General features: G+C 38.2%; 3 protein-coding genes across 4 annotated transcripts; all 3 read right to left on the bottom strand.

The window, feature by feature from the left end:
- LOC18766646 lies at positions 2,080-2,727 on the bottom strand. The gene is made up of 2 exons (XM_007201567.2): positions 2,678-2,727; positions 2,080-2,494 (listed from the first exon to the last, which is right to left on the bottom strand). The coding sequence occupies exons 1-2, from the start codon at positions 2,725-2,727 to the stop codon at positions 2,080-2,082; spliced, it is 465 nt and encodes a 154-aa protein (XP_007201629.2).
- Positions 7,226-8,644, bottom strand: LOC18766220 (protein IRX15-LIKE). Its single transcript, XM_007200354.2, has one exon. The coding sequence runs from the start codon at positions 8,355-8,357 to the stop codon at positions 7,392-7,394; it is 966 nt and encodes a 321-aa protein (XP_007200416.1). The 5' UTR covers positions 8,358-8,644; the 3' UTR covers positions 7,226-7,391.
- Positions 10,523-12,771, bottom strand: LOC18768265 (UDP-glucose flavonoid 3-O-glucosyltransferase 7). Of its 2 annotated transcripts, none has more exons than XM_007198925.2 (2): positions 11,243-12,771; positions 10,523-11,017 (listed from the first exon to the last, which is right to left on the bottom strand). In XM_007198925.2, the coding sequence occupies exon 1, from the start codon at positions 12,711-12,713 to the stop codon at positions 11,280-11,282; it is 1,434 nt and encodes a 477-aa protein (XP_007198987.1). In that variant the 5' UTR covers positions 12,714-12,771; the 3' UTR covers positions 10,523-11,017; positions 11,243-11,279. The 2 variants fall into 2 exon arrangements, with proteins under 2 accessions (XP_007198987.1, XP_020409340.1); XM_020553751.1 differs by having other exon boundaries at positions 10,523-10,933.

Genomic DNA, 12,931 nt, shown 5'->3' with positions numbered 1-12,931 from the left:
ATTCCGCTTTCGATATCATCAGTTGGTGTTACAAATTGAGAGAGAGAGAGAGATAAATGAGCAAAGCTAAATTGAGGAAATGAATCGAAACGGGAAGTAACCTCCTTTGAGTTTTTATTTTAATTTTTATACAAATCCTTTTAACAACTTTGTAAAGCTATTGGCTGCATTCTTGTATATGTGACTCTCATTCGTGCCATTGAGGAAATTGTGGAACCACAAAATAGAATTCTTGGGGATATACGAATGTAATTGCTGTTAAAATAAATGTAGTAAAGCCCAAATCTGAAACTAAACCCCATGCCCCATTCAAAATCATCCATTAGAGCCCAATGAAAGGACCTTTTTGACATTCACTCCATTCTTAATCGCCTTGTTGATCAGTACAAGTGACGAGCATCATAGATAACTTGACACGCTTCGTTTAATTGTACATCAAGGTCAAGAGAATCTTTCCTGGCACCAGCAACTCCATTTTCGGAGATGTAGACTTTGGGGTTATTGTATCTGTCCTTTACATATAGTTCATCAATTTCTCTATAGCCCTTCTGGCCAATTTCCATGGCCTAAGCCAGAAGCATCTTTGTCAGGTATGATCTGCTGTGTCGAGAGTGTAGCGCAACCCCTCATTTGGAGAACAATAAAAATACTAATAAAATACGTACGTATTTTATTCAGTAAAATTTTGACAAATTAGAATTGAAAAGTTCGGTCAATATATAATATTTTGATATAATTTATTTAAATTTTTTAATACATATTAATTTTATTCAATAATATAGGAAAATTATGTGTATAAAACGTGAATTTTGTGTGTATTGTAAAAAAACACGTGTAATATTAAACATGAAAAATAAGTACATACATGTATTGTACATACATGTATGAAAAATAATTACTGCAATTTTTTTTAGTATCCATTTTAGGATCATATTGCCTGAATTCTGAAGTAATTGGCAATTCTGGAAAAGCCCTGAAGGGTGCCTAGAGAGGAAGCTGTTAGAGCGACTGTGGAAAGCCATTTCTTGTAGTTAATGCACAATTGAGATTGATGTGTTCCTTTCCATATGCATCTGCTTAATATATAGTCTTGGTTGAGGCAGGGGACATGGTATCTCGTCCACTGCAATCACCAGCCAACGGTAACATGATTACGATTTGGTCTCTTCCCACACCAGCATACCAAAAATCGGCCTAGGCGGGAGGACACTGTGGCCATTTCACCCTAATCGTTAGGGGTAGGTGCCAGGGAGTCAGGCAGCGCCTGGGCTGGTCTGGGTGGGTCGAGTGGCTGCTTCGCTACTCTTCTTGATCCAACCAGTGGCAGCGACGGCTTCTTTTCTATACTCGTCAGAGGTATCTTTGAATTTTTTTTCTTTTCTTTGTAGCTGCTGCTAGGCTCATCTTATTTCAAAGGCGCGAAAGAGGAGATGATGGAGGCAGAAAAAGAGGAGAGACGATGTAGGTAGAGAGAGATGGGAGGTGATGGAGGCGGAGAGATGAGAGATAAGCGAGGAGAGGGTTCGCCCATAAAAAGTGAAGATAGGGTGTTTCACTTATGGGCTGATATATTTTAACAAGGTTCTCTTATGAGCTTGGACCCAATATACTAAAACATAACCTAATTGTGTTTTTATTTCAACCCTCTGCTTTATATAAAAGCATATATCATATGACTCATAAGACTCATATATATACATATACATTTTTGTATTAATTTTGGTATAAATTTACAATTTATAATTCAAAATAATTAAAGAAAAAAAGAAATGCCTAGGCACCCATCTAGGTCTCGATCACTCCTCTGGGATAGGCCCTTGCTTGCCACCAGCATACCGCCTAGCGATTTTTCCCGCCTAGCAATTTTTCGAACATTGGTATTAGTCTGCTCAAAACCGTATGAGAACAAAACATACTATAATTGAAGTAAATTGTGTCCATGAAAGTATATTGTATGCGTATATATCGTTCATGTACAAGCATGAGCCAAAAAAAATTTGGATGAATGATCCAGAACTAAATTAATATGATTCCTAAGCTAGTGGTTGAGGATGTTATGGAAGGAAACTCTGGTTTTAATCAAAAGCCTTGAAAGAGTTCAAGTGACTCTTGTAGATCTTGTATGCACAACTCCAAATTTTGCAGTTGGTTTTGTGTGTTCTCAATGATGTTATCAGATTCTGCTGTCTTGTGACCAACAAATGAGTTCAAAGCTGCATCTACATTTGCAAATTCATTTACATCTGTTTCTTCTTCCTTATATGCTGCTACTCTTTTATGGTGCATCAAATTGGAGACCAGTGACCATCCACTTTGCTTTGATTGTGTCTTTGGACCCGAGCTAAAAGAGAACATCGATTTAAATACAGTATGAGTAACTGCTTCCACCTCTTTCGGCATGCTAACCATTGCCACAGCCTCAGTCTCTTTATAGAAGGGAGAAACACCCTTCAAATTTCCTAAGGCCTTGCGAATCGCCTTTTCCATCATCAACCTGGTTGCCAAGAATTTCTTAACATATATCAACAATGTCCGTGACGTGTTCCCTACCTCCTCCAACTGTCACCATAATTTCTCACCTTCTGCCTTCTTTATTTGTATATTGAATTTTGGGTGACAGATCTGAATGCCCAGCTAATTGAGTTGCTAAATGATTGCTAAGTCCAGCTCATCTTACGGATCATCTTCCTCATTTTTGTCGATATAGAAACCAATAGCACCTCCCATACCTGCATATCAAGTCTGTCTGGCCAAACACTCACGGTGCCTGATGAGTATCTTGTTAATGCGCAAGCAAGCTTATTGTCTGGGTGCTGTATGATAAAGAACATGAAAATGCCAATGTTCAAAAAATCGCTAGGCGGTAGTTGAGTGGCAGGCAGGGGCCTAGCGCCTAGAGGAGTAATCGGAGCCTAGGCGTTTCTTTTTATTATTATTTATAATTATTTTGTATTATAAATATAAATTATAAATTAATACCAAAATCAAGCAAAATAAAATGATATATAAATTAAAGGCTTAAAATAGAAAGTACCATAATTGATATAAAACACGGGGAAAAAGTTAAAGCATAAAGTACATAATAATACTCTATTTTTCAATTAACATATTAGTTAAAAATATTACGCTAATAGACCGAAAGGGTTTTTGTTTGTTGGCCCCATAACTCCTACCCACCAAAACGATACGTTTAGCAACCCAACAAAACGAAGCGTACGGCGTATTCCATTAGGTCATCTTCTTCGCGTTTACCACCTAGTGCTGCCGTAGCAAGCTCATGGAGCAGATCCAGCCAAATCTTCTTCGCTTAGTTTACCATATGGCGTCGCCTAAAGCTCTCGGAAATGAAGGATCCGCCCAGGCGCCTAGACCCGCCCAAGGAGCGCCTAGGCGGTCTCCTAGGCCCATTTTTCTAACACTAGCAGGATATGCATTTGTATGCTAAAAAAAAACCAACTGGTAGGAAATGGAAGGTGATGAATGATTCTGACATAGACAATGTACCACATGAATATAAATTAATGCACACGAGAGAAGAGATGGTACAATACCACTCGTGTTCAGCAAATTTTATGGCTGATTGTGCAATGCATCCCATGATATTGTTACCGAATTGAAGATACTCATGCTATATATTATAAGTAAAATATAGGTGCTGATGGGGTTTGTGATCCGGTGGTGGGGAGACAATGCATAAACATTGCTGATATAGTTTTTGGATCCAGATCGAAATCACGTTGTGACTGATTCAGCTGTGAAGAGGATGAGTTTCTCTTGTCTCCCGAACCGTGTGATATAAATTGAGCAGATGCCAAAGGGAAGGAAAGCAAACTGAAACACCAAATTGAACATTCAACTGCAAAGTACAAGACCTTTCTCTTTTCCAAGATTTGAATGATTGTGTTGAGAAGTTTCTTCTATTGCCACACTCTCAGCAAACCTTATCCCAGGAGTGTGGTGACAAATGGATCAATGGATTTTGAGGCTCCTGGATGTGTGTGGCATCATTAAGCAAGATTGTTTGCCACCTCCACCAAACTCTCTTTCAACTGGAAAAAAAAAAGAAAAAAAAGAAGATGTTTTGTTGATTTTGCACCTGGGTGACATGCGGCAGCTACCACGCTATCTAGAACACTGTTTAGCCACATAACTACTCCTAATACCACATATCATGAGATAATTGTTAGGGCATTTACTAATTTGTCATTTGTTTCCTGTAGTTATAGGAAAATATTGCTTTTATTATTATATTAATTCTTGCTGTATGTCATATCAGGCTTAGTAGACTTGCAGTGTGCTCCATAAAATCAACTAAATGTTGCCAATAGAATCATGTTAGTATAAATTGTTTATGAGATTGTGAGTAATTATGATTTATTGATGCATTGCGAGATCATAAGCTTATTTGCATTGCTCGTTTCAAGTATTTGAGGCTATATAGAAGTAGAGCCCAATTTTCTACAATTCATACATACCCAATAGAATTATGTCAATATTAATTGTTTATGCGTTCGTGAATGATTGCAAACCGTTGATGCATTGTGAAACCATCAACTCTCATTCGCATTGCTGTTTTCAAGTATTTGAGGCTAATAGAAGTAGAGCCCAATTTTCAACAATGCAGGAAGATTTACTTTGATCCTTAATAACATCTATGGTCAATTTGGAGGCAGGTTGTTTAGACTTTCAAAACCCAGCTGGTGTCCTCTTAGTGCCAACCTCTCTAATTCAACTCTTTTGCATTATTTTTTTTTTCTTCTCGTGCTTGAACATTTATAGATTTCGATAAAGAAAAAAGAACCTTTATAGATTCTAAAGGACTCATGCACATCTGTTGTTGCCTTGACAGATTGGGTTGGGATGGTTGGTTTTTAGTGACAACGGAGAATGACTTCTTTTGGAAGGGCCTTGATTCACCAACTAAAGTCCAAGAAAGGCTCAGAGTACTACTACTGAAAGGGATTTGTTCTCCATCACAGGTGGGCATCCTATGCTTCACAATTGCAATCAGGTATGCTCATTGTGCTGCCATTTGGGCTTGAGAATTGGTAGAAATATGCCACAAGCCCTCATGTGATTGGCAGAGTAAAGAAGACTACCTCAGTGTACATGATTTCTCTCTTACTACTACACCCATAAATCTTAGTTTGAAATTGAAAATTCTGTATAATAAAAAACACGTATATTAGACATGAAACATACATACATACATGTATTGTACGTTTACTTTTTAAAAAATGTACATTTTCTAAATTACTCTTATCAATAAATAAAATTCAAGGAATTTAAATAATAATAATAATAAAGAACCTAGCTATACTATTTATTAAAAAATGTTACAACAACCCAAATATGGCTATACTACTTATTACAAAAAGTAAAAAATAAACCCAAATATGGCTATACTATTTATTAGAAAAATTTAGAAAATAACTAGGGTATATCTGCGCGGCTATACTATTTAATTATATTATATTTATTTTTTTTTTTAAAAAATAAACTATAGCCGCACGGCTATACTATTTATTATAAACAATTTTACAAACTTGAGTATAGCCGCGTGGCTATACTATTTAATTATTATAGTATTTTATACGTAGAAGAATGCATTCATATGTTAAAGACATGTAGAGAAGCATTTTGTATTTGATACAGCACATAGGATTTAGGAAAGTTTTTTAAAAAACTAAAATATAGCCGCACGGCCATACTATTTATTTAAAAAAGTTATTAAAACCAAGTATAGCCGCACGGCTATACTATTTATTAGAAAATTTTAGAAAAAAACTGAAGTATAGTCGCGCCCATACTACTTAATTATAATAGTAGTTTATGAGTGTTGCTAAACAAACCCTAAAATTAATTGAGTACACCTTATAATCTAAGTACACCCTATTTTACTACCACTCCAAAAAAGAAACTAACAACATTCATTGATCTTCCCACAATCCTTTTAGCATACATTTGGAGATGGTGGCTTATTTTTAGCATAACTTGATACGTAATAATTCATCCCAAGAAAATCTAAACTTCCCTTGATCATCATTTTCTCTTCTTCAGTAAACTTAGGCAGCCTCTCCTTCACCATGTCTCTCATGCTTTTTTGATACTCCCAAACACAAATGGATCCATAAAACCATCCTGGTGGGGCAATCCCCAGCTCATAACCATAAGATGCAAGAATTCTTGGCTCATTAAATGTGTACCAATATTTAACTCTGTCTCCAAATAAATGTGTACCAATATGCAATAACATCTCGGTTGGAAATGCTTTAATACTTTTTATTCTATTACAATTTTAGTACATGCCTGTTTTATATGCTTAAATCAAACCATATCTTGTAACTGTCTAACGTACCAACAATTTTAGTCATGTCACATACAATATTAATATAACAATATCTTACGTGATAAAATAAAATACTAAGAGACGCTCCATCGACAAATGTCAAATTCAGAATTTTAATTATGTCATAACCTTCTTTTCCATGACTTATTTTCTTGTTGTCAACTAAAATCTGTGAAGTTTAATAATACTTTTATCCACATGAAAGTTAGGCCATTACAATCACCTAACTATAATTAGACATCATATCATTTACAAATATACATTGTTTGTAACTTGTATGTAGACCAGGGCACTTTGGCATGACAACGCCCACACCGACACTTTCCCGCGAAATGTAATTGAGGCGTAACGTACGCTTTAGTCACGATGAGTCACGTGACCGGACAAAAACAGTTTTATTAAGACAGGCCTGCGACTGTCCCTCGTCCTCTACAATCCCACTAAATCCTCCGAAGCTTCTCGCTTGCACTCGCGCACGTCGCCCAATCATTTCACTCGTTTATCCCATGTCGGATTTCAGCGCGTACGAATGCCCCCAATATAAACTAATATCAACTCAAATTCCATAAATCTTAAAACACACGAGAATTAAAATAAAATTAAAAAAAAAAAAAAAAAAGAGATTATGTTCACCGACACTTTGAGTTTCTTTTCCTGCAACATATTCTTTTCGTCTTGCTTGGTTCTCGAGAAAATGGAATGCTGGAAAAATTTTGAATTCGAATTTTCTTGGGGGTGGTGGGATTAGTGGAGGTTAAAGTAGTGAAACGTCATTGTCACCTCAGCTAATTGATACTTTTGACCCAAAAACAAACTAATTAATAGCGTTTATCCTTCATAGTGGGCGAATTAATAATTTGATTTGGAGCGGTTTCATGGAAAATCCAAAATTTCTGTTCTTTTCCCACGCTTTCTTTTCTTCCAAAAAAACCAGATAAGACCAAGCACCAAACTGAACACTAAAAAGTTACAAAGAAAATGAAGAAGAAAAACTTATGTATTAATTAACATAAATTAATATAATTTACAAAACCCATCTCAATTAATCATCTTCATCCCCCTTTGACGATGGCGATGATGTTGGATTTCTGCAAAATTTAAAGCTATTATGATCTTCCATTTTCTCCACAACAAAATGCCCCAAGCTATCCACAGCCTCCACCAAGTTTTCCCGGCAAAGAAACTCGTCGCTAAAAACCCTCTCAACCTCTCTGTTTAAATCGTGGACAAACACATGGGTCGTGGCTCTGCCGCCCCTTTTGCTCCGAGCCAAAACTCCGGCGGTGAAGATCGCCGCCATCCGCCCAGGCGCAGCCGGCGAGTACCCACGTGGCCCGTCGACCAAAATCACATCCCAAGGGACCTGGTATATGTGGTTCGGCAAGTCGTTGATCCCAATCTTGCAGTCCGAGAACAGCAGATTCTGGACCGGCCGGCACTCGTTTTTGACTTGGCTTCTGGTCGTTGAGAGCAATTGTTTATGATCTTTGACCTGGGTCGTGTACGACACGTCGTATGCTTCGGGGGTGTGGTGGGGATGGGACTGTTCGAACCTGGAGACCAAGAACTCGCTCTCGTCGAGGAAGACGGTGCGGCCGTTGAGATTGAGGGCGAGGTAGAGGAGGGACTCGTGGGTGAGCCCAAAAATGAGGAAATTGCAGGTTGGTGCGCAGAGGCGGGTGAGGGTGGAGGATATGGTGGTGACCTCTGGCGCGGACATGTGGGTTGTAGACGAGGTGTTCGACGAAGTGGCGTAGTGAAGAAGAGCATCGAGGATGGGCGGCTGGAGTGGGATTGTAGAGGTGGGCGTGAGGGTGGAGTTGGGGAGGGTTTGTGGGATGGTGGTGTTTATGAGAGTGAGAGTGAATGCGAGGGTGAAGAAGGTGAAGAAGAAGAGCAGCCATAGCCGGTGAGGGCTTCCTCCATTTGTGCTGGATTTGTGGATTGATGAGGGGTGGAGGAGGATGAGCTTTGTGTTTGTGTTGGTGGTTGTGGTGTTGGTCTTCATTTCTAGGGAGAGAAAGAGAAAGGGAGAGAGGTGATGAGGTTGTGATTGAGTTTACAACAAAGGGATTTTTGGCTACTTTTTATTTTCTGTTTTTCATCTTCTTCTCTTTCATGATTTCAATTACCTGAAAGTTAGAGAGTGCGACAGAGAAATCACGGAGGGATTGAGTGGGACACAAATGCCAATGTGTACAGTTGAGGTCTTGAGGAGGTGGCGTCTTGTCATAAAAGGGAGGTTGGAGGGGGTACTTTGTAAAAAAGAGAGGGTCAAGGGGGCACTTTTGCAAGAAAATAATATTTCAGGGGTAGAATATAGAAGTTCTTTGCTTGAGGCCGGCCCATTAACAAGGCGAAGGCCGGAGACAATTGTTAACAAGAACACAAGTCAATCACCAAGATATTTTAGTGAAAGCACTCGTAGGTTAAATTGGACTACTAAAATATCTGGGTGGATTTCTTGTTAACAATTTCAATGCTTAACAATATCATCAGTAAATGTGGTACACATAACATTATTGTTAATGTAAATCCCGTTTAATTCAAAATTTATCCAATCTAATTCAAGATTCTATACGAGGCCTTATGAATTAAGTAAACAAGTAATTATAGTGTGATACTTGAGTATGGCCATATGGTATAAATCATTCCAATGTTAAAATATAAATGGATATTTATTGATGTTATACAATAAAAATGAGAATCTTGTCCACTCATATCATAATATGTGGACGGTATTTTGACACACTAATGCATGTATTCCAGTATAATACAATCATTTCTCCAGATAAACAATATATGAAACCATTGTTGGTCTAATTGTAAGAATATTCTTTGGTAAATTTGTTTCCTTCTTGGAGGGGAGAGAGGGTAAATACGAAAATGTGAGTCAAGATCCCACATGAAGGATAAAAGGAAGAAAGAAAGAGAGTTTGCGGGAAATTGGACATAAATGGATAGTGGATGTAAATTTTGGCAGAAAGGGTATGGCCTGGGATTGAGATATTTAGGCGGGATTGGAATGTTGCAAATGGCAATTACTTTGCGCTACAAGCTTACCTTTGTTTTCAATTTGAAGTTTTAATGTGTCTAGCATCTTTGTATTTTGTGCAGCTCCCATCCCATGTATGTTAGTCTCAAAATTTGAGGTGAAAGTGACAAATGGATTTTGGCATTCTGAGGTCGTTTGGCCTTCCAAAACTGCTTTCAAAGTTCGTAGTTAATTATCCGAATAAATTCTGTTTTCAGTTTCGGAGTTACGTAGTTAAGTCTCCGAATTAATTTTGTTTTTTCAGTTTTAATGTAATAACTCCCCTGGCAGTTCAAGGGTTGAGAATTGTGTATTTAGACAGGCTTGTCTGTCGTTTTTCATTATCTCAGATTTTAATACAATTATCCCAAGAGAATTCCTCTTAATTTCTGGTGGAATCCAGATTTCTTGTTACTCAAGGTTTCGCTTGAAACCTTTGTTACTTGTGCTGCGTCAGACTTAGACTAGTCAGTCGAAATGATCAAGGAGCAACTTGAGATGTGTAAATTTAGAATCAATTAAATTCAATCTGCGCATGTTTGGATTTCACTTACCGTGACGTATAGACTTTAGGCTAAATATCGTTGTTTGATAAGTTAAATCCATATTTTAAGTTTAAGGGATTTGAAATTATGTTGGTTTTGTATTTTGCTTCCGATTAGGATGTAGTTCTAGGGTTTGAAGTACATTAAAACCAACTTTAGTTAAGAAAGTAGGGTGGTTATCCATTCCATTTTTATTATCAATAAACTTTCTAGTGGATTTCATATTTTCTTGTTTTAAGACTATATTGTAGTGGTTTGGAACAAATGCTTATTTCATAAAAGGTTATGAATTCGAATTCTGGTATTTGTATAGTGTGTAAATTTAGGATGCTATTACCAACTTTAAAAGAAAAGAAAAAAAACAGTGTTTGATTGTCCACTGAGTTATATGATTAGAGAGTTATTTGAGCCAAATAATATGATATTGCACTAGTTTTTGTCATGTTAGCAAAGTAGGCCACATTTCAAGGCAGGAAAGTCAGATTAAAGATGGTTGTGTAGTTAGAAAGTTTCAGCCTGGGGCCCAAACTTACATGACCGAATGATGCAGCAATGGGCAAAAGACACCACAGCTGCTCAAGTTTCACAACGAACTTTTTCGTCAGAAACTTGCGCTTTTCATTGTACAAAGAGATCTTACAACGAGAAAGCAAATACAATGCAATAAAGCTCTCAGTGCACACCAAACAAGCACTTACAAACACGCACTAACAGTCAAATAAACCCAGAAAAGCAACTGGTGAAAAACGTAACCGTAGGAAAACAAGGTGCGACAATCCCATAAGGAAAGTCAAAACGCCCCCAAACCAGCCAAACAAATTATGAATTCCCGGGTGGGCAGGGGAGCCCATCTTTGTTAAGAACATGCACTAGTGAGGTGGGTGGTCTGGTTTCCCAGGTCTCCGAGCTCCTCCTCGATTCGTCGATAGTGCCAGCGACGCTAAATGGTCCGCCGCTTGATCTCCTGATCTTCTCGTCCAAGACCACACACAGGATGGAAAGGATCTGTTTCACAACAAACTTGGAAAGACTAAAACTTGCCATACCACCTTTCTGTCACAACGTTCATTTCTCTGATCACATAATTTACTTCATAATTGACAATAACAAACCAAATATAAGTATAAGTTTGATTCCAAACACTTGACTGCAAAGAATTTAAGATACACACAATTGCTAATTTGCTATTTTTAAATTGTTCCTCTATGATATCTTTACTCTTTTTTTTTGTTTTCGGAAATCTGATTTCATTAAAAGCGAAATAGGCAAGCGAACAATAAACAAGCCAAATACACAAAAAGAAAAACTACAAACCTAGAAAGGAACAACTCAAACCAAGTCTATCATATCTTTACTCATGAGCAATGTCATGAGACCTTAACTCTTCAATCAAAGCATTCAAATTTGCGTGAGATGATCCCCCTACTTCAACAGCCCTCCTTGCCATCTCTGCATAACCCCTGGCTCTGTTCCTCATTTCCTCTGCTTCCTCACCCACCATGGTCCTTGTCACAGCCTTCTCTATGGCATCACTCTTCACACTCTCCACTGCCACTCTACTCCACTCTTTGGCTCCAACACCAACCCCAATCCTAAGCACTTGTGTGATCAGCTTCTCATTGTAAAACTGCTCTGCAAACACAGGCCATGTGGCCATAGGCACACCAGCACAAACTGCTTCAAGTGTTGAGTTCCACCCACAATGTGTCACAAATCCCCCAACTGCTTCATGTGAGAGAATCTTCACTTGGGGAGCCCACCCTCTTATAATCAGCCCCTTCCCTTCAATTCTCTTTTCAAATCCTTCAGGCAACCAATCTTGTTGGTTTTCTTGATCATTGTTCTGTTTCTTGACAACCCAAATGAATTGCTGCCCTGAAGATTCAAGAGCCTTTGCAATCTCAAGCAGCTGGGCATCAACAAAATTGGACAAGCTTCCAAAACAGACATAAACAACTGAGTTGGGTTTCTTTGAATCAAGCCACTTTATGCACTCATGTTGTTCATCAATAGAGACTTTGTCTTCTTTTGCCCCCTCATTGCATATCCAAAGGGGGCCTATATGCCAAGCCTTGATACCCAGAACATTTGTGTAATGATCAGCATACGCAGGTTCAAGCTCATAAAAGCTGTTAACAAGAACCCCATAGCTCCTCTCCTCAGCTTTCTTACCTTCATCATACAATCTTGAAAATTCATTTTCAACTCCATCTCTAATAAAATCAGGCAGCTTCTTTCTTGTCAGCTCAATCTTATCTGGGAAATTAGGAATAAAAATGGTTTCTGAATCAGATGACACCTGTAAGTGAGGCTTATACAAAAACATACAGAGTGTAGCACATAAGGAGAAACCACTGGTTCCATGGAATATGAGCGTTGGAATTCCAAACTTAGAAGCCACATCTGTAGCCCAAGGAAAGAACATGTCAGCCACAAGGCAATTGGGTCTATTTTGCTGCAAGAACTGCTCAAGCTGAGGCTCAAGCAAGCCTGCAGCTTTGAAAAACTTTCTTTGCATTTCAGGGGAAGTGGCCAAATGCAAGCTCTGGCAATTTTCTGGCAATCCAACCTCTAAAGTAGGTAAATCGATTGTGAAAATATGAACCGGGGAAGTTGAATTTTCAATTTTCTTGTGGATGAAGGGTGCATCTAGAGGGGTGGTGATTATTGTTGCTTTGAGACCTCTGGAAACAAACAGTTTGGCCATGTCTATGAATGGGATTATGTGGCCTTGAGCCATGAAAGGGAAGAGAGCAATACGAAGCTGATGGTTTTTGGTTCCCATGGTTGTCTTGAAGACTTGAACTCTAAGACCCAACAGTTCTAGTGGATATCATTAACTATGATGGAGCTATATGCATAGCTAGGAGTTATGATGTGTTTCTTCTAGTTTTCACCACTTGGCAAGTTTTCAACCAGTCACATGCGTTATCATTAGTATATGCGAAACAAACACATGATATGTTAATGAAAAATCGTGGCGGAGTCAGGAAATTTCCAGAA

Source organism: Prunus persica, chromosome G8, assembly GCF_000346465.2.
Source record: "Prunus persica cultivar Lovell chromosome G8, Prunus_persica_NCBIv2, whole genome shotgun sequence".
In the NCBI taxonomy this organism is placed as follows: domain Eukaryota; kingdom Viridiplantae; phylum Streptophyta; class Magnoliopsida; order Rosales; family Rosaceae; genus Prunus; species Prunus persica.
Note: the sequence above shows the minus strand (reverse complement) of the source record. Positions and strands in the feature narration are given on the sequence as shown.